Source organism: Alosa alosa, chromosome 1, assembly GCF_017589495.1.
Source record: "Alosa alosa isolate M-15738 ecotype Scorff River chromosome 1, AALO_Geno_1.1, whole genome shotgun sequence".
In the NCBI taxonomy this organism is placed as follows: domain Eukaryota; kingdom Metazoa; phylum Chordata; class Actinopteri; order Clupeiformes; family Clupeidae; genus Alosa; species Alosa alosa.
The window spans coordinates 21423154-21449446 of NC_063189.1; the positions used below are offsets into that span (position 1 = coordinate 21423154).

At 45.4% G+C, this 26293-nt stretch overlaps 1 protein-coding gene across 1 annotated transcript; it reads left to right on the forward strand.

Moving 5' to 3' along the window:
* The first annotated feature begins 266 nt into the window (after positions 1 to 266).
* On the forward strand, positions 267 to 25959 carry coro2aa (coronin 2Aa). The gene is made up of 13 exons (XM_048247834.1): positions 267 to 693; positions 11208 to 11358; positions 16069 to 16269; positions 18739 to 18855; positions 19200 to 19349; positions 20100 to 20279; positions 20651 to 20767; positions 21440 to 21544; positions 21713 to 21809; positions 22675 to 22787; positions 23060 to 23150; positions 23283 to 23560; positions 24065 to 25959. The coding sequence occupies exons 3-13, from the start codon at positions 16069 to 16071 to the stop codon at positions 24194 to 24196; spliced, it is 1581 nt and encodes a 526-aa protein (XP_048103791.1). The 5' UTR covers positions 267 to 693; positions 11208 to 11358; the 3' UTR covers positions 24197 to 25959.
* Positions 25960 to 26293: the final 334 nt, after the last annotated feature.

Genomic DNA, 26293 nt, shown 5'->3' on the forward strand with positions numbered 1-26293 from the left:
GGATTATTTGACTCATTGCCAGATTATTTGCAATAGTTGTGGGTGCATGTCCTAGTTTACAAACCAAACATAATTCACGCAAGGATGATCTTATCAATGGCAATCTTGGCAGCAGCAACTGCAAACTCATCACTTGCGCATGCCAACCGGTTTAATATTTCAGGATTTTACATGAACGCGTGCTCTATTCGTCAATAGTAAGTCTCTGGCCCCCCAAACCGTTGGACATTAGACCCATGCGCGGTCAGACAATAGATATAAGACCTCTCGCCTAAGGACCAGACAGCGGGTAGCATTACAAAAGCGAGGCCACTCTTTGTCGGAGAGGGGCTCCTCCTTTCCCCTGTCACCCAGCATCTTTCTCCTTCACTCTCCACCCAGCAAGCCTGCAGTAGCCTGCTCATCATCGTCGACAACATTGCGGCGTGAGAGTAGCCCAGCCCAGGCGCTAACTTTAACCTGAATTTAACTGCTGTGATGATTTTGCTCAAGGTGCCGCACAGATATTGTAGATGTCATGACTAACCGCAGTAGCCTACATACGGAATAATGAAAACGGTTTACTGTTTGGATGATAGACAAAATCAGGAGCACGTTAACAAATTTTCGACGTCTGTTTTGGAAGAATTTTTATGCTTCGTTGGATAGCTTGTCCTTTGTCACCTTCTGACATCTCTTACGATAATCATTAAGGTAACTACCTATCCTAAACGTTACATTAATTGCTGATGCTATGAAGCCAGAACCACTATCTATGTTTTGTAGCCTACACGAAATTATTATAGGCGTGGAACATTTTCAACGCTAGCTAGTAGTAGCCTCATGATTAGTGTGAAGATTTTTATTTTTAGATTTTGACAGATGACTGTTGGTAGCTTTCACTCTCATTATTGTGTTGTAAGTTTTTAATCTAAAGAATCTTGGTGTGTTTGATTGGAACACCTGACAGACCCAGATGCGGCTGGTGTCCCCGCTTGTTGCAAAGACTCCGTCCGTGGCCATGTAGATTGGAGCCTAATTGCAGCGAGGCAGTTCCACTTTTTGAAGTTGATGTGCAAGGTAGCTTTCAAGTCGTTTTATCAGGTCCAGTCAGAGGAAATCAAGCAGTTTATTGCATACCGACAAGCACCTGAATAATATTATAATGTTAAAATGTTTCCCTATCATATGTCCCAAATAGAATAACACCTTAATACTTTGATGGAAACTGTCCACAGCGCTAATGAAACCGGCACCCTGTGAAGAACAGATTCTTGATAGATAATAAGCACCATAAAACAACAGAATAAAGGCTTGCAGTGTTTGTTGCAGAGCTGTTAACACATGTCTGTGATTCTCTGTGATATCCCTTCATAGCTACCTTTCTGGGTCAAAAGTTGACTGGGAGAGGCATACTTCACTGCACAGTCATAGGCCTTTATCTGCTGTTCATATTGCGTAAACTGACTAAACTGAACTGACCTTACAATCTGCCAGGATTCAGGACAAGCCAAAATAGCCAGTAAGCATGGTATGCTGATCCAAAAAGTTGAAAGTTGTTTTTGGGTTGATTCTGTCCCAATCTCTCCCCTACTGAACAGACGCAAGTGTGGAGAGGTGGACGTGAGGATAGGAGGTGATGCAGCTGGCTCCAGATCAGTGGTGTGGGGAGGGGGAAAGCTGGGAGCCAGTCCTGCGGGACAGAGGAAACAGCAGCCGTAGGGAGGTTGCCAGGTATCAAAGTCCTCAGGGTGAAACCTCTCCTGGGGGGAGGTGTGTCCTGTGCAAACATGCCCATGAACTACAGTTCTTTTTCCACCTTTGACTAATAGTCCCCCATGCAGGCAGACATCGCTCACAGAGAAGGTATTAATCTGGCATTCGTGTGAGCGATCTCTTTAGAAATGAGAGTGTTGGCAGCGTGACACTAAGGTGGAAGTCACTATTCCAAAGTGCCTTTGCCCTCTCTCCTATGAGAAGTTACTGCAGAGCAGCTCTCTCTTCCATGATTTGTTCCACAGCATGCAGAAGTATTAAGAGACTGTTTAAACCAATCAAGCACACGCCCATCCAGTGGCTCTGCCTACATTCAAGAATTTGTGATCCCAGTAGCACATTTAGAGTATGCTACTCGTAATCAGCACTGGGGTGTAAAAAGTCATCAGAGAGTTTGGTAGTAGAGCACGTTTAGACTCTCATACACACATACCACTCACACATGCATTACCATCGTCTCCTCTCTCTTAAGACCATATTTTATGCTGGTTTCAGACTCAAAGGAACGCTCTGTTCTCTGTTTTACTAAGCTCAGTCCTGATCAACCAAACATGTCATTCCCTACCTATAGTCATCACAGTAAAAGTTGATAATGTCTGTCTGTTGGACCCATCTGTTTTGTCAGCCACATGGACATGAATTGCGCCTAGAGGCACTGAGATGACCTCATGTGCGCTGTCTTGGTTGGCTTCATTGTGTCAGGCAGGTTGTTTGCCGCTGGCTCTTTTGAGTCATGGACTCAAATTGCAGTGTGATGTGATGGGTTCAGTTGTGCTACAACCCTGAAACATGTACTCATATACTCACACATACACTCTCACACAGGCACACACAATTGCACTCACACACACAGACTATTTTCCACTGCCCTGTCCCACCCCCTTGGCTCTTGAAGGAATTCCTCAGTGCTGACGACCTTCCCTCTCAGCGTGGGCTCAGGTGATTTCATCCCTTAACCTCAGGCATTCATCACACACACACACACACACACACCTTTGAAGGAACTGAAACACCATAAATCCTGAACTTTCCTTCTGGTCCTAGGTGTCTTCAGTAGATCAACTCTTGAACGTTCACCCACATGTTCTAAGGTGACACTTCCTCCATTGGTGTGGATCACAGCTGTGGGAACAATGCATGCGGCTCTTTTGGGGCTCTGTTATATGCGTACATTTAACATTAGGCAAAGGATTATGTGATTGTCACATCTTTGAGAATAATAGCACAGTTTTTCTGCATTCCAGATAGACTGATATGGAGGGATCAGATCAAAGCAATTCAATCTTTGAATGTAATGCCTGACACCATGTGTGTGTGTGCATGTGTTTGTCAGTGGACGTAAATGCAAAATGCAACCTTATATGCTAATAAAAGCACTATTAAGTTGAACTGGATTTCAGATATTTCCTCCATCTAAATTATGCAATAATTTGAGCATTCTTAAGCCCCTCTTGGGATGGTCGGTGTTTCAGTCCTCGGTTGAGGATGATGTATTGTTCCCATTATGATTCTCAAATCCTAAAATCTCTTATGTAACCAAGCAGGCAGCATCTGCACATGCACACACTATGCTGATAGGCTGGCACACATCAGCATCAGCATCAGCGCTGTGTAAAATCCCTCCTGCCCTCAGTGTCTCCTCGCCCATCACTTTATTTCAGGAAGATGAATGAATACGTCATCATATGGGCTCTTCGCAGGATTATCCGTAACTGTTAATTCACAAATGGTTATGCATTTGGCGAACATGCTGTTCAATATTTTTACCCGTTAACAGATGAGGGGTTCAGTTGTTCTGGCATGTGTGTGTAGCACCACACGACAGCTGTCCACTGCTTTGGGATTATCTCAGCTGCGGCAGCAGAGATCCACACACTCGGGATATTATGTGTGTGTGCGTGGGGGGGATTTGCCCTGATTGGTACCTGTCCCTCCCTCTGTCCTCATCAGCCATCAGTGTTGTGGAGGGTTCTGGCCGAGCCGTTGTCATTATGTTTATAAACAAGTCTATTAAGTCTATTAAGTGTGGCCAGACTTCAGAAATTACAAAGTAACTGTTTCCAGCTCCAGAACAGCTGTTGCTGTTGTAGCTCTTGAGATGTAAACAAACAATCAGCTCTGTTTGGGCTATGGATAGGTCTCCTCAAGTCCCTTTTCCTGCTTAGCAACATGAAGGTCATGCTCAAAACTAAGACTTGTGTCAGAAAGGACAAACTCCATCTATTATTAATGGGATGAGGATATGGGCGTGTGCGTGTGTGCACACATATGAGTTTCAGTTGATCACAAAGAGCAGCAGCATGTGTTGCATTTTCTCCCAGAAAGTACAGTTTTAAGATCATGTGTAGACTAGTAATGGAGTATGTTGATGCTGCAGTGGATACGTGTGCCTCTGTGTTGTGTTTTTGCTGAGCCCAGCATCTGTGCATGTTAGTCTTATTAAGTCCAAGTCGGTCCAGGGCGGTACGCCACAGGGTGCTGTGATTCTCATCGGGACGGTGGGAGGGAGGGACCACACCCTGCAGCACGCTGCTCTCCCCCATTATCACCAGGACTCAAGCACACAGAGAGGACACAAAGCAGAGAGTGCCCTGCTGCTTGCTAATGTTGTTAGCTAAAGCAGCAGATCTGATTATGGCCCCTCGGCACCGTCTACCTTCCAATGGCAAGGGAAGGTACCCTTCCTCACTATGGGACCCTAGTTGTGTTTAAAGGAGAATTCCGGTGTGATATTGACCTAAAGTGTATTGAAACATGATACGAGGTAAGGTGTGAGCATATGTCTCATAGCCCATCAATTTGTCCCCTGCACTCCAAAATCTGGCTAGTTAGCCGATGCTAACAGCTTTTTCAATAATGGTGCTTGACATCGGGCTAGCCATGCAAATAAATCACTGTTTTACACCCATTCGAGGCTCAATGTATCTCCACACTTCATTGGTAGACTTCGAGGGCCCTGACATTTAAAGCGAGACATTGAGAACTTTGAAAAAGCACTGGTAGTTTACTTACAAGACGATTTATACAGACAGTATCTTCCAAAATTAATTCAGTGGAAATGCATGGATTCCAGTTTCTTCCAGTAGCAGCAACTGGAATCCATGCATTTCAAATTATTTTTTGGAAACTGATCCCTTATCATACCTGTTCATTCTTACTTTCGTTGCTTTCGAATTTATCGTGACTAAATTCAAGATGGCTGCAAACGCTAAACTTCGTGGAAGATAATGTCTGTATAAATCGCCTTGTAAGTAAACTACCAGTGCTTTTTCAAAGTTCTCAATGTCTCGTTTTAAATGTCAGGGCCCTCGGAAGTCTGCCAATGAAGTGTGGAGATACATTGAGCCTCGTAAATGGGTGTAAAACAGTGATTTATTTGCATGGCTAGCCCGATGCGCAAGCACCACTATTGAAAAAAGCTGTTGGTAGCATCGGCTAACTAGCGCCAGATTTTGGAGTGCAGGGGACAAGCTGAGATGGGCTATGAGACATACGTTCACACTCGGTATCATGTTTCAATACACTTTAGGTCAATATCACACCGGAATTCTCCTTTAAGTGGTGGTGGTGGTTATGAGTGGATCACACCTGACGGAATCATTACTCTAGCATGGTAGAGCTGTAGAAGTCACTCTCAACTCCTCTGGAGTTTGTTTTGCTGTGTGGTGGACAGATTGTGAATGGAGTGCAGCTTTAAGAGGCTTGCCAAGTGATCTGGGCATGACCCCCCACGACTAATGGTCTTAAGTGAGCAGGCCCTGATTGATTGTGAAATATTTACTAGTGTAAAAACCCAATAGAGGAAAGGGCTCCTGCTGAAGCACTGCTTCTTCTTCCTCTGTTTATTGGGTGAGAGAGTGAATGAGTAGGGGTGTGGTTCTCTGTCTGACTGTCGCTGCAGTTTGGATTAGTCTGTGGTGTGTGTGTGTGTGTGTAGCCTATGTGCACACATATACACAGTAGATTGGATGTCTTTTCATCAGATAATTGTCTGAGAGGCACTGTGTAATGGTGGATTTCTGTAAAGACTCCAGTCTCAGTGGCTAAATCCGGTCGTCATTAAGATGGGATAAAGTAACTCAGAAGCAGAGTGATCTCAACAAGCCTGAAATCTCCCACCACACAACTGCTATCCTCTGCTTACAGGGTCTAGCCTGCCAGCCTGTGACGACAACCCCATAGTCTATGTTGGCTAAATATCACCGTCCTCCTGTGTTGCAGTCTTCATGTAGTCAACACGGTGGACTGTATTTTCTGGAATGCTTTGTAAATCCTCTTGAGATGCCATATGAGGCCAGCGCTCTCTTTGGGCTGGACTTTGCCATACCAAGTTAATGATATGGCCATCATTATCAGATAAGCGGCATACAGTTCCCCTACACGTTCACAGGCCCGACCTCTTACTGTAAGTCAATAAAGGGATTGATTTAGTTTCAGCTTTCACATGGCCGTCTGATATTTGCTGGTGGAGTGCATGAGTGGAGCTCAACTGGGGGCAGTGATTCACACAGAGCTGTAAGGGCCTGCTGAGGATCTGAAGGGGGTCCGTCCTTATGAGGGGCACAGAGATGTTTTCAATGTCAGGACTTGCTAGGCCTGGCTAGACACACAGCTGTTTCTGAGGCAGGCCATAGTGCTCTAGTTTTGTTGCTTCATGTTCTAATGACACATAGTATTACAGCATTGGCATTACATAATCTTTGATCAATGAGGAACCACTCCAGGCAAGTAATGATGAAAAACTCATAAGTCTTTTACTGAGCAATCCACAGCTGTGCAGACATGTACAGTGGTGACTCAAGCCAAGCTCTCACTCGGTGTATCATTTGTTCAAAAAAGGGCATTGTGGCAAGCTGAACTTCAAAGTATTTGGGGTTTATGTAGTTTAAAGCCTTAATTTTGGTTAAGAGTGTGTAGTCTTTGACCTTTAAAATGCCCTTGAAGTTATGTTTCGGGGAAGGGGAAAGCTTAATTACTAGCTGGGCTGTTCATTCATTTGTTCATTTGAATATTCAGATCCATTGATAACAAGTGGCTTGGCTCCATCTGGGCAGTTGTCTCTCTGCCTGTCGCTGTGGTTGGGTCATGGAGATCAAGGGTGATGTGTCACAGGGTGGTTCCTCTGAGAGTGTGGAGAGGGGTGAGGTATCCAGTGATTCACATCCTTTGCCCCCTTCTGGAGAGAGACTTGCACTTCCCTGTTTTTTTCCTCAGCATATTGAGTGTCCCTTTAGTTGTTTAGCTCTGCTTTGTGAAAAACTCTCAAATATTCTTGGGGTACAAATAGGTGTTTCTCAGCTTTTTCTCAGCTAACTAACTAGTGTCAAGTGTTTGGTAGCTTTGGCTTTTAATAATAAAAAACATGAATGTTTTATTTATAAAAAGAATCTTAAAGAGTTTATGTCTATGTTTATGCCCTGAACAACAAGTAAGCTTGACCCATGAGATTGCGTAATGGCCTGACCATCTCCAGCATGTGTTTTTCCTCTATCAGCTCCCCTTGTTTTTTTGTATATTTGGTTTCCTTGGAACTCAAACTTGTTCGGATGTCAACTGTACCGCTACTCTACCTCAAGTCTCAACACACAGTCTGCCCTTATCACAAATGTGTTTTTCCTCTCAGGTCCACCCAATCACTATGCTGGTTTGCCTGGCCGTGTGCTTGTGTTTCTTCTAATGAGCTGTCACCCTTTGGACAAACATCAAGGGAGTCGTCTGTGGACAAGGAATGAGCTTTAAACAGATATCTTTTGAATAGTTTTGTTGCAGATAAACACTAGTGTGTTGGTAGAATGATGAGGTGTCAGCGTTAGATAACATCAGTGGAAATGTCCAGATGATATTTAAACCTCATTAATCCTCCTGCCTAACTTTTAACACAGCCAAGCGAGACAAGTAAGCATTAAATATATTTGTTTGACATACACTTTTATCCAGACCCTACTGGTAAATGCAAGCACAACAAGAGGTAGAGTACAACAACGAGGCAAGATGATGTCTGCCCTCCCCCAGGTCTATTACAGGATTCTGTATTTATTTCTTAAAAGTTGGTAGTTAGGGATGGGCATCGCTAAGAAATTATCGATATCAATGCCATTGTCAAGTCTGCTTATCAATGCGATTCCTTATCGATACCTGTACCATTTGCTGAACACTTATAAGATGGCTTTGAGAGCCGTTGGCTTTGAATGTCTAATTTAAAGTGGTTTTAGAGAATGAATACCAAGTGTGCAATATCAATACAGAAGTTGAATGCTTTAAAATTTCTAAAAAAGTAAACATTTCTAAAACAAAGCTTTGTATTGGAATCGTTAGTGGAATTGTTAACGTGGATGTGTACGATTCTGATGGATCGGAACGTTTAAAAACCGGTTCCAAACCAGTACCTGGAACCAATTCCCAAGCCTAGTGGTGATCCTGTACTTCAGCCTGTCTGTAATGTGGCCTCTATAGTGAGGTTTGTTGTAGCCTATACAGTGGATGGGTCTGACACATTCCTCCTCTTAGTGTGAATGTAAACCATTAGGGCAGGACTTGCCCCTCCTCCACCCTCTAATCACAGGAGACAGTGCAATGCTAATGCACGGGGAGCCATGCCGCTCCATCTAATCTCCCAACACCAGGCCTCTCGCACTCTGCCAACACCCACAAGACTAGCTCGCTCGCTGGTGACTGGGGCGACACCTCCAAACACAACAACAGCTCGTTTGCCCCTCATCATCCTCTCCAGCGAGGAGGCCTCTATTCCAACCTGAAGCCTAAACCAGGTGTCCTGTGTCTCATCACCCGCTCTGCTGAAATGACAGAGCCAGGCTTAATGGAGGCTCCTGTGTGGTGCTCTCAAAGAGCTCTCCCCAGGTTCCCACTGCTCCCATTGGCCTGCTCAGAAGGCTTTCAGAGGAGGAAGATCTCCTGAAAGCACCCATCATTAAGCCTAATTGTTTTCCTTCTCTCTCTCTCTCGCTCTCTTTCTCTCTCTCGTTCTCTCTCTCTCTCCCTCCACTTCTCTTTTCTTTCCTGTCTCTGACAAGATATCACCTTGATCCGGGCTGGTGTACACAAACAACACAGACTCCCCTTAGCAAAAATAAGTTTATGGAAGTGTACTGTTGGTCTACTTATTTTCAACTAAGCATAGGTATAGCTTACTTTTTTGTACACTGATCAGAGATACACTAAATTGATTTACACTTGGCTTGTGCTAGAAGTATATAACTAGTATCTCCACTACTTACAGTATAGTTCTCAGTACTAATGAGTTTATTATTATAAACTGAAAGTGGGCCTATTTAGTCCAAATAAGTGTTACATTTACTTAAATTTAAATTAAATTTAAAAAAATTATTTAATAAGTGCATTTACAAGTATACCACAAGCACATTTATACTAATAAATAAATAACTTAAACTATACATCAACTGCACTTAAGTTTACTTAATAAAATGTAAGTAAAATAAAGTAAAAAAATTACATTTAAGTATATCTTTTTTTGGAAAGGGTCAGGCTACACCAAGCACGTAACTAAAGCATTCCGTTAATGAAGTGTATGCTGCAACAATTAGCTTCCATTTTGCACAGAGCAAAGACTGAAACTGCTATCTGACAGATCCCAAAAATACTGGGTGTGTCTTTCCCTTTTTAGCCTATATACATTAGGTTTGCATTGTGGTAAAATGTCCACCGAAAGAGCTCCTAAACCTCCAACTGTGGCGCAGTGGTGTGGTCAGGAGTGGGTGAAGTGTTTTGCTGTTAGCTGTGTCCAGCTGTGAGCTTCTCAATGCTTACTCAATGGGCTTCCATATTCATCAGCCTTAATGGGTTTCTATCCAGCTTAGGTCTCCATGCATATGAATGCAGTGGTAGTTTTGTTGTGGCTATTAGTCTGCAGGAGGTTTCAAGTCGGGGGATACTGAAGAGCATTACTGAATGGTCCTAATATACATCTGTCTGAGCACTGGCCACTGAGGACTCTCAGACAGAGGCAGGACTATGCAAGCTCAATTTGCCTGCTTTTACCTTCTAGATAATAGTAATGGAACTGCATCTTTGCTCAGGTGTGTGGCGGTGTAGAGGGGCAACCATGTGGGACACAAGCAGACAGCATATAATTAAACTACGTGTCAGGACGATCGGTACGGGAGTTCAAAGGTCAGGCTGTGAGACCCGAGGCAGATGTGCTTTCTCGCATGCTGGAGCAGCCGCCTTGCCGCAGGGGTCAGGCCAGATCAAGCCTGGACCCAACTCACCCCCCACCCCCACCCGGACTCTGCCCTCAGCTTTGAACATGAGGGCAAGCACGCAACATGTCCTTAGCCACACTCCCCGCTCCCAGCCCAGCAGTCGCCATTACTCTGGTGCATTCATGTTTACATGTATGCTAAGTTATTTGTGTTCATTTACATTTCGTTTCTTTCTCCCTGCTCACTTGCATTGACGTGCCGGCAGCCACACGCTCCTGACTGACTCCTACTGCTGTTGCGTAATGGCTTTGACTGCTGACATGTGGTCAACTGCCTCTGCACCAGTCAGCCCTTGTGTGTTTATGTAGATGGATGGGTCTCTCAGTGCCTTTGGCCTCCTGCCAGCTCTCATTGCATGCATTGTGTAGTGTGTGCGCTTATACATGTGTGTGTGTGTGTGTGTGTGTGTGTGTGTGTGTGTGTTTGTGTTTGTGTTTGTGTGTGTGTGTGTGTGTGTGTGTGTGTGTGTGTGTGTGTGAAAAGAAAAGAGAGCACTTTTTGGTCTCTTCTGACTGAGCAAACACAGCATTTAAACAGAGGCTGCCGTCACAGATCCGACTTAATGGTGGCTCAGCAGCCGGGTGCCATAGGAGCCTGTGGACAGACCCACTGCTTAGTGCTTACTGCAGATTTGATTGTAATTGTGCTTCCACACAGAAGTTTGCGTGCTTGCAGTTCAAAGGCCTTTTCGGGCAGCCCCTTGTTTGCTTTACAGCAACAGACTGACGCGGCAGTTTATAAATGAGCCAGGCAGTTCTTTTGTTTTGCTAAATTTTAGTCTTTTGTTTTAATCTCTTGACTTTAGAGGGGATAGACAGCTCAGGATGACGGACGGCTTCCCAATTAGAGGAGTGATGTGAAGGATGGAGGGAGTTAGGGAGGGAGGGGAGGAGAAGAGAGCAGAGCGGAGGAGGGAGTTTGTCGTTACCTGCCTTGCTGTCTCTCCCTTGCTCTACAAGGCTCCTCCCTTTCAGGGAGTGTTCACACACACTCATGCCATCTCCCCCTCTCCTTCTCTCTTGCCTGCTCACACATCCTCAATCTCTCTCACACGTACACAGCACGCTCTTACACATTCTCACACACATACACACACACATATCCACACATACTAACACACACAGATCCTGGACTACTTCGCTGGATACGAGTGAAATTTGAATCAGTTTGGAATAGTGGACTTACCTCTCCCCGTCCCTGTTTCTGTCTCAGTCAGCTGGGTTCTTCTCTATGTGTGTTTGTGGAGCTGGGTAGCCCTAAAGCACGCCTGTAGGAAGGAGTCAGGAGCACCTGCTCTGCCGCTCAGCCAAGGACCCCAGCGCTCTCCCACCCGCGAGGTGCCTGCCTCTACACAGCAGACAGGGTGAGTAACGTACACAATATTTAGACTGCCTTCCTCTCTCTCTCTCTCTCTCTCTATCTTGGAGTGCATCTTCTACTCAAACTGCTGGGTTTTGCTGTGCTTGGCTGTTTTCTCGGTGCTCTGTACAGACTCTGTGAGACATACTTTTCTGTGCATACCTTTCAAACCTTAAGCCTCCGTCTTGCTATCACTTCATACCATCCTTCACACTCCTGTCTTCCCTCTCTTTTTGCCTCTCCTGTTTGGATTGTGGGAGGTATAGAGTGATGACCAGTTTGTGAGTGTGTGTGTGTGTGTATGAGAAAGAGAGAGAAAGAGAGAGAGAGCAAGATCTCAGCCTAGGCCCGGGGGTCTGTAGTCAGGTGTTGGAGGTGGAGAGGGGATGGGGGAGACAAGGCTTATTACAGTCGGAGGGGTTTTTAAGGCCCGTGGAGCAGGACAGGCTCAAACAAGACTCCCCTTCACACAACAGAGACAAGCTGCTTCCACTCACTCTCAAGTGTTTGAAGTTGGCCCTGTTTTGATATGACGAAATGTTCATGCCTCAAACGCAGACTATTGTTCTCAAAATGACATGGTCATGTTGATGTGAATACTTACAAGTATTTTAGATGGGATCATTCTCTAAATCTTAGCCTCTTCTGAAAAGAAAATATCATGCCTCACAGTTAGCTCTAACAATAAAATGGAACATTCAGAGCTAAAACATTAACTATTATAGGAATGGAACCTAATAGTTATTTCAGCTTCCATTTTTTTTATGTAGCCTATGTTGCCAAACAGCATGTCTCTCCAGTGAGTTCTTCTACTGTTTGTCATGAGTTTTACAGGATCCAAGGGCCACTAGGCCAGTCAAAAAGTAACTTTATGTGTGGAATTTCATGTGTAAGTGCATGTTGCATGTGTCTCTGAAATGCATATTTATGCAGTGTGTCAGCACGTGTGTGTGTGTGTGTGTGTGTGTGTGTGTGTGTGTGTGTGTGTGAGTGCATGTGTGCCTTTGTAATCTCTGCTTAGTATATAAGTATGGCAGCGTCAAAGCGTTAAAGTGGTGATGCAGTCTTAACAGGAACTCTATCTACCTGTACAGTTTGTGTGTGTGTGTGTGTGTGTGTGTGTGTGTGTGTGTGTGTGTGTGTGTGTGTGTGTGTCCATAACAACAGTCCCTCTCAGACTGGACCCATTGTTCCTCAGGCTCACCACACCCAGGCCTTGCTCCCGCTCCCCTAATACATGTGGCCATCAATAATTAACCTCACTGCTGTCAACAGAGCTGTAAATATGTCATAAAACCTCCACAGAGATTTCATCATGGGTATCAGCTCACCTGCACGGCCCGTCCACAAATCACGCCTGCTCTGTGCACTCTCGGGCTCAGAAATGGCAGAGTGGTTATACACGGGAGAGGCTGTGTGGTTTGTTGACCGATAGCCATGTGTGGGGAGTGTTGACATATGGTTTCCCACCTGCTAGCTCTATGCTACTCACCAGGAGATATTAAATAGCCCTGAAAACCTTCCCAGCTTTCACCTTCATTTCATTAATGTACATTTCTTTATGGCATTATTAGCCAAGCTTAACAACAGAGGATTATCTCTGCTTTTCATTTTTTATTGTACATGACCGCTCTTTATGACTGTGCAATCACTGCTACCCATAACCTCCGTATGAAGTATGCTAACATGAATTCGTTGTGATTGCCCATCCTCCATGTGGAGGAGAGCTCTGGATGGGAGAGTGTGCTGGTGAGGTGTGTGCTCTGCAGCTGTAGGGGTCTCGGTGAGATGTGTGGGCCAGATCAGGCTACTGAGGCTGTGGATGTTTGTGTAGCTCAGGGCAGCAGGCTCTCACTAGTGTTGTGTTTCAGCAGCTGCTGCCCTCTTGAAACACTCAGCAGCAGTCAGCTTAGTCTGCAGGCCAGCTATCCTCTGTCAGAAACACACACACACACACACACACACACACACACACACACACACACACACACACTTTACTCTTAGCCTGCATCCCCTGTCACTGCACCTTGATCCTTTACGCCATGCGTTGTACGGAAGGCCCATTGTGCTCCTCCCAGTGGTGGTGTTTGGTTTCAGTGAAAACCCTGCTGGACACAGCCCTGTCGTGTGTCTGTGTTTGGGCGGGAGGGGGGTGGTGGTGGTGGGGGTGGGGTGGTAGTGGTAGAAACACACTGGAGCAAGAGTGTAGCACAATCTTACACACACACATATACACCCCTCCACACACACACACACACATCATCCTCTCACCTGGGCACGTCTCGTGTTTCTTATTCAGCGCTTACAAAACATGGCAGACGGCCCCTGAGCTGTCGGAGGCCTACTGCATGTAAGACTAGAGTGTGGCGCTGTCGCTCTGACACATGTGCTCTTTGTGGAGAGAGGAGACAGATTACTGCGGGGCTTTGAGGCGCGCCTGGGGCCGCCGGGAGCTCTACTGCCCACCTGGCGTGGGTGTAAACCTCTACGCAGGGCTCGCTGTCAAGCTTACACCTTTAGCACTTCAGCTGAACTTTGGAGCCAGTGACTTTTCTGACCCAGTGTAAGGCAAGAGCGGTAAAAGTGCTTTAATGGGTCTGCTTGGGTTGAGGGTAATAGAGTTTCTGCAGAAGGGGTATGCTAACAGATGGTTTTGAAGCTGTGGAGGCTTGTATGAATTATAGTCATCATCTTAAATGGATCATTTGTGAAAAAAGTCAGGCTCTGACTTTGAACCCAATCACAGACGTCGGCATCGTCATATAGCATTGAACTCGGTCTCTGGTTTCTGTCACCAGTATGTTCTGTTTTTTTTCGCAGCTTTTCTTTGTAGGATGCGGCCTCAAATTAGATTTGTAGGCACTTCCAGAGTTTGGCCATGCTTAAATCAATGAGACATTAGGGTGTAAGAATAGACCAAACGTTTCTGCAGTAATGCATTCTCTTTCTTGATGCTTATGTCGGCCTGTCCCCGTGAGGCTTGTCTATTTTAGTGTTACTCTGACAGTGACGGAGATCAGCATCATGCCATTTTATACCGGCTCCCCTCCCCCATCCACTCCACGGCTCCACTTCCTCAGACCGCTGGACGTGACCTTGGCTCTGTGATCGAGTGACACAGCTGTGGTGGCGGAACTGTAGAACAGCGTGTGTGCTGCTGCAGGTGTAATTGTTTTTGCGCTGCTGAACAGAACAGGGCCAGCTGGTTTGATAGAGGGGTGGGTGACTGATCACTATCAGCTGCAGTTCCAGCTCTTGCCAAGCCTGAATTGACACAGTGACATAATGACTACCGCTCTCACACACGCATACACACTCTCTCTCTCTCTCTGTCTGTCTCTTGATCTCTCTCCCCCATGATCAGACTTCAGACTTCAGAGAGTCTGTTTCTAAGTAGAGGACAGAGAGGTACCTGCAGAGCCAGTTTCTCACAGCTGCAGAGGAGAGAATGTTGAGCATCTCTGCTTCAAGTCTCTGCAAAGCTGAGCAGGGAATGTCAGTGCTCTCATTCTCCGTCATTTCAAAGAGCATTCCTGCATGAGTGGCATGTGCTGGGGGGCAGAATGTGATCTAGACTGAGTGGGTGGATCATGCACGGGGAGAGGGAGAGAGAGAGATGGGGAGAGAGGGAGAGAGAGAGAGAGAGAGAGAGAGAGACAGATGGGAAGAGGGAGACAGAGACGGATGGGGAGAGAGGAGGTGAGAACCTCAGAGCTGCAGCCTGCCACCAGCCAGAAGCACCGCACCCACAGCAGTCCCCATGCTGGCTTCCCCCTGGTCCAGTGCCCACACCAGCCTATTTATAGCTCCAGCATGACGTCAAACTGCCCACTATAAAAATTAGCATTTTTATACAGACACCCTTGTCCAGCTGCAACCGCAGCAACAGGCCGAGTGATGTCATCAAAAGCACTGCCGAGGGGTTGTGAAAAAAAGCGTTTTTTTGTTTTGTTTCTGTTCGTCTGTCACTTGCCAAACCTCTCTTAGAGACACGTACCCACTCAGAGAGCCCTCTGCCAGCCTGTCCGCAGACTGACATCTCGTTTCCTGCCCATCCGTCTGTCCATCAGCCCCATCCGTTTAGGCCGCGGAGGGCAGACAGGGCCCTGGTTGCGTGGGACGGCTTGGCTCGTCTCGCTCACTCGCTGGCGCTGCAGAAGCACTTAGGAGGCTCCCAGATGACTTATTCATCCAGCAGTGCCTGTGCAGGATACGCCCTTCAGCCAGCCCCCCCCCCCCCACCTCCTCCCAGCCCCTCTGTACGGAGCAGCAGACTGGGGCCCTGGTGCTGAGCTGTGCCTGTGTCAGCTGTTGCCTGGGCCTGTCATGAGGTCCTGTCCAACACGAGGTCAGCTCCCTGTGACGGCAGGGAAAAAAAAGAATGAAACAAGAACAAAAAGAACAAAAGACATGTAATGAAATCACTGGGTAATTATCTGGTCAGGTCATTCCTGTCAACAGTGGACTGTGAAATGTCGTGTTTGGAAGGTTCGCCATTTGTGTGCTCAGGTGGATCAGGTTTCATCTATTGTGCGAAGGTGTGCATGACTGTGACCTGTGCGATAGATGACAGATTGGATGATCTACTGGATTTAACATGTTATCAGTTGAAGGTTAGCTGGTTCTCACCATCCACCTTGCTTCTCTATCTCTCCCTCTCTCTCTCTCTCTCTCTCTCTCTCTCCCTCTCCCTGTATCTCTCTCTCTCTCCCAGATGACATGGCGTCCTCAGTACCGCAGCTCCAAGTTCCGCCACGTGTTCGGTAAGCCCGCCACCAAAGATAACTGCTACGATGGCGTGCCCATCACACGGAGCGTCCATGACAACCATCTATGCGCCGTCAACCCACGCTTCCTCGCCGTCATCACCGAATGTGCTGGAGGCGGAGCTTTCCTGGTGCTGTCAATCCACCATGTAAGACCCGCCCCTTTCTCTAAACACCATCAGTTCCACAGAGAATTGCAGCAGTGCACTTGAAGTGAAATCAGCTGAGAATGTCTGACTTAAGCATGAAGAGGTTTTGTTGTTGTTTGATATTTTGTACACACTGCACTTGTAGCTACACATGATTTCTCTCAGAGTATTGCTGACTATGATAAAGGCTCACTCCTGTTAATGGAGCCATTGAAAAGTCATTTTTGGGCAAATCCACAGATCAGATACTTCATCGTACTACACTTAGTTTCTTCTCTCGCTTTCTCCCTCAACCATGTGTGTGTGACTGAGCCAGAGAGAGAGAGAGCGAGAGAGAGCGAGCAGTCTGCTTGTTTTGGATTTCACTGTTCTCTCAAGTACTCCAGAGGGCACCCCCTCATCTACATATCAGCACACAATTTATTGTGCTCTTCACAATAAATACAGAACACTCCTTTTTCCCCCTCTCCCTCCCTCCATCCCTCTCTCTCTCTCACCCCCCTCTGTCCTCTCCTCCTCCTCCTCCTCTTCCTGATTTGCCCTCTCTTAGAGTTCCCTTTGAATTTATCATGTCCCTGTCTGACTCCCTCAGGAATGACCTACTAGCCAGAGGAATGGCGGGGTTGTGAGTGGAGGAGTGGGAGCCAGGGTGTGCATCTCCCTCCAATCTCAGGCCGCTGCACACTAAACGGGGGATTTGTCTGTGGGATGACTGGGCCATTGTTCTCCAATGTCCACACCATGAGCCAGTCATCCCATCCATAAATTGTAGCCCCTCGTCCTCTCTGTCCTTTGCTCTGTCTGACCCCCTTAGTGTCAGATGAGCTTATTAGATAGCTCTCCAGAGAAGAATGAACCAGTCTGTTTTTTGTAGTTTTTCTTTACTTCTATCTATTCTACACTTCTGTATCTTTGTCTCCCTTACATTTTAGCTCTCTACTTGGCTACTTCTCTACTCTCTCTCTCTCTCTCTCCATTCCTGTAGAGGACATGCTTTGTGCACTGAGTGTAGTTGTGAGTCACAGGTGAAGGCCATGACATCAGGATGCTCTCATCTGTGGGCAGTGCCAGGCAGGTGTGCCATGACCTCATTGGCCTACTGCACCTCCACACGCCTAGCGCGACTGCTCTGACAGAGCTGTCCATCGCCACTCAGCTCTCGCGTACGGAGGGTGGAGAGATGGCACACTGCGGCCGGGCAGGTCTGAATAAGCCTTGGAATTGCCCAACATGCTCTCAACCAATCCCTGGAAAAGTTACCTCAGAGCACGATGCTGATTCATGAAACGGAATGCCTTCCTAGGAATGTGTGACCTTTTGGAGTGAATTTCCACCTGACACTATAACTCTGCAATACCACAGGGAATTACATTCAGGCGTGGGGCAGGCTGTTAAAGATTTGAATATAGATAATTATACATAACAGATTCAAACATTTCTGATAACCTCAGGCACATAAATGTTCCTTGCTTTAATCCCTAAATACAAGTGTGTTTAATCTGACATGGGTACAGGATGAAAGCTACTCTGCAGATTATACAGTTTATAGTGCGTCAATTATTCTGTTGAGACATTTTCTAGGTTCAGTTCATATGATGGTTGTTCAATGTTCTTTTGGCAGCCTAGCTGTGTGTTGTCCTGAGCTCTGACTTGCTCCAGCAAACCTTACAGAGGAGTCATTCGGTATGCCGACATTCCTGCCCCGACATGTGAAGAGGGGAGTTGTGACAGACCACATTTCCTTACCACTTCAAATGGGATCAGTCATCCGTTCTTTGATTGGGCAGTTGGAGATCAGTGCCATGTGGCGTTCAGAGGACAGCATTAGTTTGTTAGCACAGTCTCACCTTAACTGCCCTGTAGGACAAGGACGAATGCTGAAAACAGACTTATTGGAAATTCACGGGTTATCAAGAGTACCTTTCATTCACACATATTCCTGTCATCCTGCATGTCTGGTCCATCTGTCTCTCTCTCTCTCTCGCTCACACATGCACACACACTGGGTATAGTGCAGTGGTTCTCAAAGTGTGGGCCGGGCCCCACTAGTGGGGGGTAGAGTCATGGCAGATGGGGTGCGACCAGCATGAGGAAATCTGTCTTTTTCTGCCTGTCTTTATCAATGCCTTTCTTTTTGGATGATCATACATTCAATACAAAATAGCCACACACTAACACACAAGTCATAAACAGGCCTACATATAAATAGCCACACAATAACATACAAGTCATAAACAGGCCTACATATAAACTAAAGCAACATCAGATCCAGGGGAAGTGTAACGTGGAAGAAATGCAATAATAATATTTGAACGTTACCATTTTACTGGGGTGATGAGGTCGGGTGGGGCTTAATGTGTGTAAAAATGATGATGGGGAATGACATAGCATTTTTAATAAGTGCCGGTACAGCACATGGTCTCTAGATAGGTCTCTGATTGGCTGTCTGCCATGTGTGCTTGCTCTCAGACTGGAAAGGTTGACCCGCATCACCCACGAGTGTCCGGCCACAGGGGGAATGTTCTGGACATCAAATGGAATCCGTTCGATGACTTCTGCATAGCCTCCTGCTCAGAGGACGCCACGGTAGGTCCCACCCGCCCAAGCATGACTTCTCTCTGTCACTCATTTTAACCTCGTCATAAAGTTACCTATGAAACAAGAGCCTTTCACAAGAGTTACTTCTCCTTCAGGGGTGCAGAGAATTTGGTCATTCCTTTAACAGTTCAAAAAGCTGGTCCTTTTGTTTTGCGCACAAAACTGTGAAAATGAGTTTAAACTGTAGAACTGTAATGAAAGCTTATCAAGCAGGTGTAGATTTAACAGGTTAAGACAGTGTTCACATTCTTGGGGATTTGGGGAGATGTAAAGATAGTAGTGTTATAAAATACAGTATACCGGTAAGTAAAATGTGTATGTTTGTGATTCAGGTCAAAATATGGGACATACCAAACCATGGAGTCCTGAAGAATATCACTGTGCCTATGAAGGAGCTCCAAGGGCATTCACGCAGAGTAGGACTCATCGAGTGGCACCCCACTGCCAGCAATATACTCTTCAGCACTGGCTATGACTACCAGGTAAACACACACACACACACACACACACACACACACACACAAACCTACACTCCCATTCCTATGTACATGTCATGTGTACACACACGTTAAGTAATCCTGGCATTTATAGCTGCACATTTCTAGAAGAAGTGATTAGCATCTGAATATTTCTGCTGACACATACCTTCAGCCGTGGCCTACGGGTTAGCACTTCGGACCTGTAACCGGAGGGTTACCAGTTCGAACCCCGACCAGTAGGCACGGCTGAAGTCCCCTTGAGCAAGGCACCTAACCCCTCACTGCTCCCCGATTGCCGCTGTTGATGCAGGCAGCTCACTGCGGCGGGATTAGTGTGTGCTTCACCTCACTGTGTGCTCACTTGTATGCTGTGTGTTTCACTAATTCACGGATTGGGATAAATGCAGAGACCAAATTTCCCTCACGGGATCAAAAGAGTATATATACTTACTTATACTTCAACCCATGTCTGAGTTTCAGGTTTGAGAACTAACATGCTTGTACTGACAAATGGTTTGACTTCCAAATTTAGACGCCTGAATGGTGCCCATCAGGATATATTTTCTGAAACACTGAGTCTGACACATTTTAGCAATCTCACAATTCAAAGTGACTGTTAACGTTGCCTCTAGTGCTTGGGCTTGGGCCTGTCAGACAAACCGTCTCAGGGCTTATTTGCATGGAAAAGGGTCTGGTTACATATATGAGTTCAGTAATCATTTGCATTGTGTGTATGTGGATGTGTGTATACAGGTCATGATCTGGAATTTAGACAGCCCAGAGCAAGTCATGAAGAATCCGATACGGACAATCAGCGTGCACCAAGATGTGGTTCTCTCCATGTCCTTCAACATGGATGGTAGCCGACTGGCCACCTCCTGCAAGGACAAGAAGATCCGCATAATTGACCCTCGCACAGGAGCCTTGCTTCAGGTGTGTGTGCGTGTGTGTGTGTGCGTGTACCTGCCTTCTCCTGCTGCCGCTTCATCACCACACATCTAAAACTAGCACCTCCGCATGAGGGGGCCTCTGTATGGAGCTGTAAGGCTCAGGGGATCAGATCAGCAGGCAGCCTCAGCACTCCCGCCTGCTCTCCCTACAGCCACTACACACACACACACACACACACACACACACACACACACACACACATACCATCTTCATGTGTTTTACCATCTCTTTACCCTCTACGGCGACTACAGACATTTTGGGAGAATTGTGTAAATCATTCATTTATCAGACTGCTTTTTTCCTAATTGTGAAGTAGTCTGTATAGGGTAATTAATTTCATTGTTTGGTCTCAGGAGAACAATTGTAAGAACCACAAGGCCAGCAAAGTTCTCTACCTGGGGAACATGAAGATGCTCTTCTCCACTGGATGCTCCAGATGGAACCATCGGCAGTTTGCACTTTGGGATCAGGTATGGCGCTGTCTCAGCCTCAGTAGATAGTGGACTGCCCTCTAGTGTTGGGATGGTGTAACTGCATCCCATCTTAATTTCAATTCCCTTCATGAGTGTATATCTGTTTTAATGACCATGTGCTTGTAGCTGATTGTGTACTGGCTGTAATGGCTATGATTGAATGCTGCTTGTAGTTTTTATATTTGTGTGTGTGTGTGTGTGGGGTGGGGGGATTATGGCTGACAAGGATTAGGGGTTTATCTTAAATCTTTTTAATGCTTCACAAATGCTTTGCCATGTTTTCATTGGATCTAGATGTGTATCTGTTAAAAAAGCAAAATCTTAACAGCCAACACTACCACAGCAGAGAGAGTGGTCAGGATGTTATATGGGTGGATGGATTAACTATTAATCCCCAAAGGGGAAACTAATTTGCAAACACGGACAATATACAGAACATGACAGCAACAAGACAACGCCAAGTACAGTAGAATGTACAACATACAGCAATAATGATGGTGCCTGGCATAGACACTGAGAGAGCCCAATAGTCCACCCCAACATCACTGATAGGGTAACAAAAGTGTCCAAAATGGTGTGTGTCATGGACATATTGCTACAGCAATCAGTCAACACAGCAGTAAAATGCAAGAGGAGCTCAACGCCATGATTGTTTTTCTGTGTGTGCAGGAGGATCTCTCGGCTCCTCTTTTGCAAGATGACCTGGACGGCTCCTCCGGTGTGATCTTCCCCTTCTACGACCCCGACACACACATGCTGTATCTGGCTGGAAAGGTGCGTCTGTCGAGAAACTACTTTCGCTCTGCAGCACCTGTTCATCTTAAGCCATTTTAGAATTCAATTTAATCCAACTTTAGAGCAGTGCAAGTGAAGACCCTGTATCATATTGCAGAGTATTTTGTTGACTGTCTGAATCGTCCCCTCCTCTTTTTCCATTCTCAGGGTGATGGGAACATCAGGTATTATGAAATCAGCTCAGAGAAGCCCTACGTCCACTTTCTCACAGAGTACCGCTCACATCTACCTCAGAAGGGAATGGGTAGGGGCATTCTGTCTTCTCTTAGCAGAGCTTTATAACAACACCAGCACATTGTGAGCAGATATTTGTTTTCTTTAGTGCACCTGTATTCATTCGATGTGCAAATAAACACCTTTCTTATTTGACTAGGAAAGGGGATTTCATTTCCCTGTAGCACATGAGTTGGGTAACCTTGACATGTTAATGCTGAGTTTCGTTGACTATTATGTAGCATACAAAGTGTGCATGGCCCGCTCTGAAGAGCAGTTGTTGTTCTTTGGATTGAAGTCATGCTCTAGTATGACACTAAGCAATGCTCCGGAACAGAGGAATACAACCAGCTCGATCATTTCAGTCTCTTTAACTGTAACTTTCATACCTGTAAAGAATGTGCTATCTTTTAATAGTGCCAAGGTGTATGGCAGAGGAAGCATGGTTGGGTTAACGTGTGATTTCAACATCTACAACAAATGAGAACCATGTAGAGTCAACACAAATGTGTATAAAATCTCCCTGTTTAAAATCCATGTCCCCACATTGACCCTTACACTTCCTGTGGGATTGGATTTTCAGTTGTGTGTGGTAGAAAAGGGTTATGAGTCATTATGTGTGCTTATTAAGGGGGGGGGGGGGAGTTGTGAGAGATCATCATTGAGAAGAAGCGTAGCACTATTCTTGCTGTGCTTTATTTAATATATTTCTATGATTTGGCGTGACAATTAGTGTCACAATTAGTGACAATTAATGTCTAGGGACTCATAATGGGATCTCATGGAATAGCCTGTGTATCCCTCAGTGAATAAAATGACAAAACGTAGTGTCTGTTTCCTCTGATGTTAACTCTTCTGCCCCCCACCCCCTCCCTCCTTCCCTCCCTCTCTGTCAGGTTTCATGCCAAAACGTGGGCTGGATGTGAGCTCATGTGAGGTTTTCAGGTTCTACAAGTTAGTGACAATCAAGAGCATCATTGAGCCTCTCTCCATGATCGTCCCCCGCAGGGTATGTAGATGCCTATGTGCAGTACAAGCATTTACATTTACACATTCATGTAGTTGACATGCCCACAAGCAGGTGAACACACACCGTATGACACACTCATATGACAATGCTCTTATACTGACTCTTACATGGAGAGGATGACGTTACAGACATGATTGAGATCTATGAAATCAGCTTATCTTGATGACCAGACTCGCTCCACTCAAAGAGGTCAGGGTAAAGACGACTTCAGGGAAACTAATAAGTCAGTGGCTGGTGTGTTCTTTTTACAGTCGGAGACGTACCAGGAAGACATCTACCCAATGACTGCTGGAAATGAGCCCGCCATGACTGCAGATGAGTGGCTGGGTGGAATGGACAAAGGTGTGTCGTCTGTGTTTCAGTTTAATGAGACCTCATTGAAGACCTCAGAAGTTGTCCTCAGTCCTGAACTTGCCTAGTAGCTTGTCAAATGGGAGTGCTGTTGTCGCTAATCTGCTTGTCTGTCCACCACAGGGCCTGTGCTGATGTCCCTGAAGCCAGGCAGCAAGGCCGACTCCGTGTCCGACCTGATGTCAGGCAAGGCCCTGAGCAGCTCGCTGGAGACCCGACGCTCCCAGAGCCGACCGGGCCTGCTGCAGCTGTCCTACATTCAGAATCAGTTGGACACCAAGGAGAACAAAGAGCCCTCGCCCGCCAACCAGCTGCGGCCCTGGCAGGACGAGAAGAATGGCAGCGCTGTCAGCAACGGGCAAGACCCAACGCAGAGCTCGCCACCCAAAACAGAGAATGAGGTGGGGCTCAACACGTGGCTGCCATGAGGAGAGAATACTGATTAAATCCACAAATGAGTTTCACCAGGAGTGCTGCTTGGATGTAGAGAAATCAGTATTCCTCTGGTGTTCATCAGCTTAGAGATCCAACATGATTTCAAATTTAGTAGTGACTCACTACTTAATTTGAGAGAAAACTGATGTTATATTGGTATACTGATGACGTATTCACATGTTTAACATTGTAAATGCCTCAACATGGGCAGAATCAGATTCAGGTGTGAAAACAATGTTATTAGTTACAATGAATTAAACAGAAATATTTTTGGGAAAGTGAAAGAAGTGTAATGGTATCCAATATTATGCTAAAAGTGTGTGTGTGTGTGTGTGTGTGTGTGTGTGTGTGTGTGTGTGTGTGTGTGTGTGTGTGTGTGTGTGTGTTTGTGTGTGTGTGTGTGTGTGTGTGTTTGTGTGTGTGTTTGTGTGTGTGTGTGTGTGTGTGTGTGTGTGTGTGTGTGTGTGTAGTTGCGACAAATGTTCTACAGGCAACAGGAGGAGATCCGGCGTCTGCGGGAGCTCCTGAGTCAGAGGGACGTGCGGATCAAGCAGCTGGAGCTGGAGATCAAAAACGTGAGGAACTCCCAGGGACCCTACTGAGAAGGAGGCAACACACACACACACACACACAAACACTCTTGCACACACACACTCTCACATGAGACACAACACACATGAACCTCAGAGCTCCAGCCTGACCCAGAGACCACCGGGCTGTAGTCTCAAGCTGCCCACTATTACTATGGGGCTCTTCTGCCATAGCCCCATCCTTTCATACCGAACTTACAAGCCAACCCTTCAACTGTATCAAGAGACTATGCTTGACCCCACTACTGACATGCAAAAGCCCATATACGCATACATACACATCCATAATCCCCTGTCTTGTTTTAAAGCTCCTTTAATATTCCATCACTTTTGATGTGCTATATGTCTCAGTGGGATCATTTTTTTGTACAGTACAACCTCCCTCTGCATTTCTTTTTTAAGCTCAAAAGCTATGCAAGTTTAATGTATTTTTGTGGCTGATATTTTTTGGACTAAAATGTATGTGCCTGTTTTCACAGAAAAGAGTGTGTATATTTCCAAGTAATCATTGTAAAGGTGCTATATGTAGTTTGGGGGAAATGCAACTAGACCTATGATAACACTGTTGCTCTAAAGGCAAAGGTAAAATATGATGCTTTCAAAACACATTATTAATTTTAGGCTTTTGAATATGTCCTCTTTTTATCTTTTTATTACTTTTTTGCTTTCTCTCCTCCACAAAAAAAGTAGTTGGCGATGTCTAAGTGTACACCCTTGATTTAGACAAGGCTCATCAATGTTGTACAATGAATTTACAATGCACTTGGATGTCGAGGATGGTAGAGGGCAATAAATACCATATAGCACCTTTTAAAGAAATGTGGACATCATATCAACATCGGACTAACGTCGCACTGAATAGCGCAGTGCAAAATGACAAGATTGCATTACCAGTTGCACTTGCCTCAGTGATGTAGGTTTGAGGACCATGTTTTCAAGGCAAAGACATCTTGTGATGGTATTGTACACTGAAATTGTTGCCTCTTTGATGTGTATTTTGCTTATTTAAACTGCTGTACTGTATGTGTGAGTGGGCTGGTGTGTTGACAAAATGAGAGCTGTGAGGATGACATGAGAAGACATGTTTGAATGTGGGAGTGTGGGTGCAAAGGCTTAACAGACAAGCATTACATGAAGCACCCCATGAAAAAAAAAAACATACAAGTGATGACTGATGACCAGATACTGTTGAGCGTTTCACCAGTCTACGGGTAGCCAATGATGGGCAGTGTGTTTGAGTGGCCATTTATTTATTTTCTACATGAGAAATGTGGAATTACCTAAAAGAATAATGATGAAAAAATACCCCTTATTATCCCTTATATATTATACAAATAGCTTAGTATCTAAATACCCTGTTGGACATAGAAACAGGATCCCATGTAAAGTTTGCATTACACAGAAGTAGAACTCCTCAATCTGGATGTTGGTCACTACGCATAACTTGGTAGGGCGCTTCTCTTCTGAGACTTCATCTTCAGTATGAAAGAAATGTTCACATCATTTACAATCAGCCACAGTTCAGGCACTTCCATTGCAATAGGTTTTGATGTGTGTAGAAGTTTTCTACACTGCAAACCCAGTGCACTAAGCCTGCACACTGTTCACTATGTGTGTGGCTGCAATACATAACATGCTTTACCATTTACTTCAATACAGTTGTTTACATGGTGCCACCAATATGTTAATATCTTTCTTTCTATGTCAATATTCATGTCAGGTGTCACCAGAATGTGCTGCAATTCCAATAAAAATGTTTGAATGTATTGATCAATGATGCTGAAAGACAAGTCATGTTTAAATTAGAATCAGTATTGCCTCTTCTTTAATGCCTGTAAGCTGTTCTTTCAAGCAAGTCATGAAATAGACATCTTCTCTTCGGTATGAGTACTGAACGATATGATTTAACATTTAAGAGACCAATTAACAGACCAATAGCATCACAAGTGAAATGCTAAAGAGGTAAATATGGATTACTCATACAATGTGATGAATGATGGCAAAGCTACAGGATAACACACAAATTCCAGCATTTGAAGCGTCACATATCCAGCAGACTACCCATTTTTAAATATGTATCCACTGCAGTCGTGAACCCAATGGAGCGGT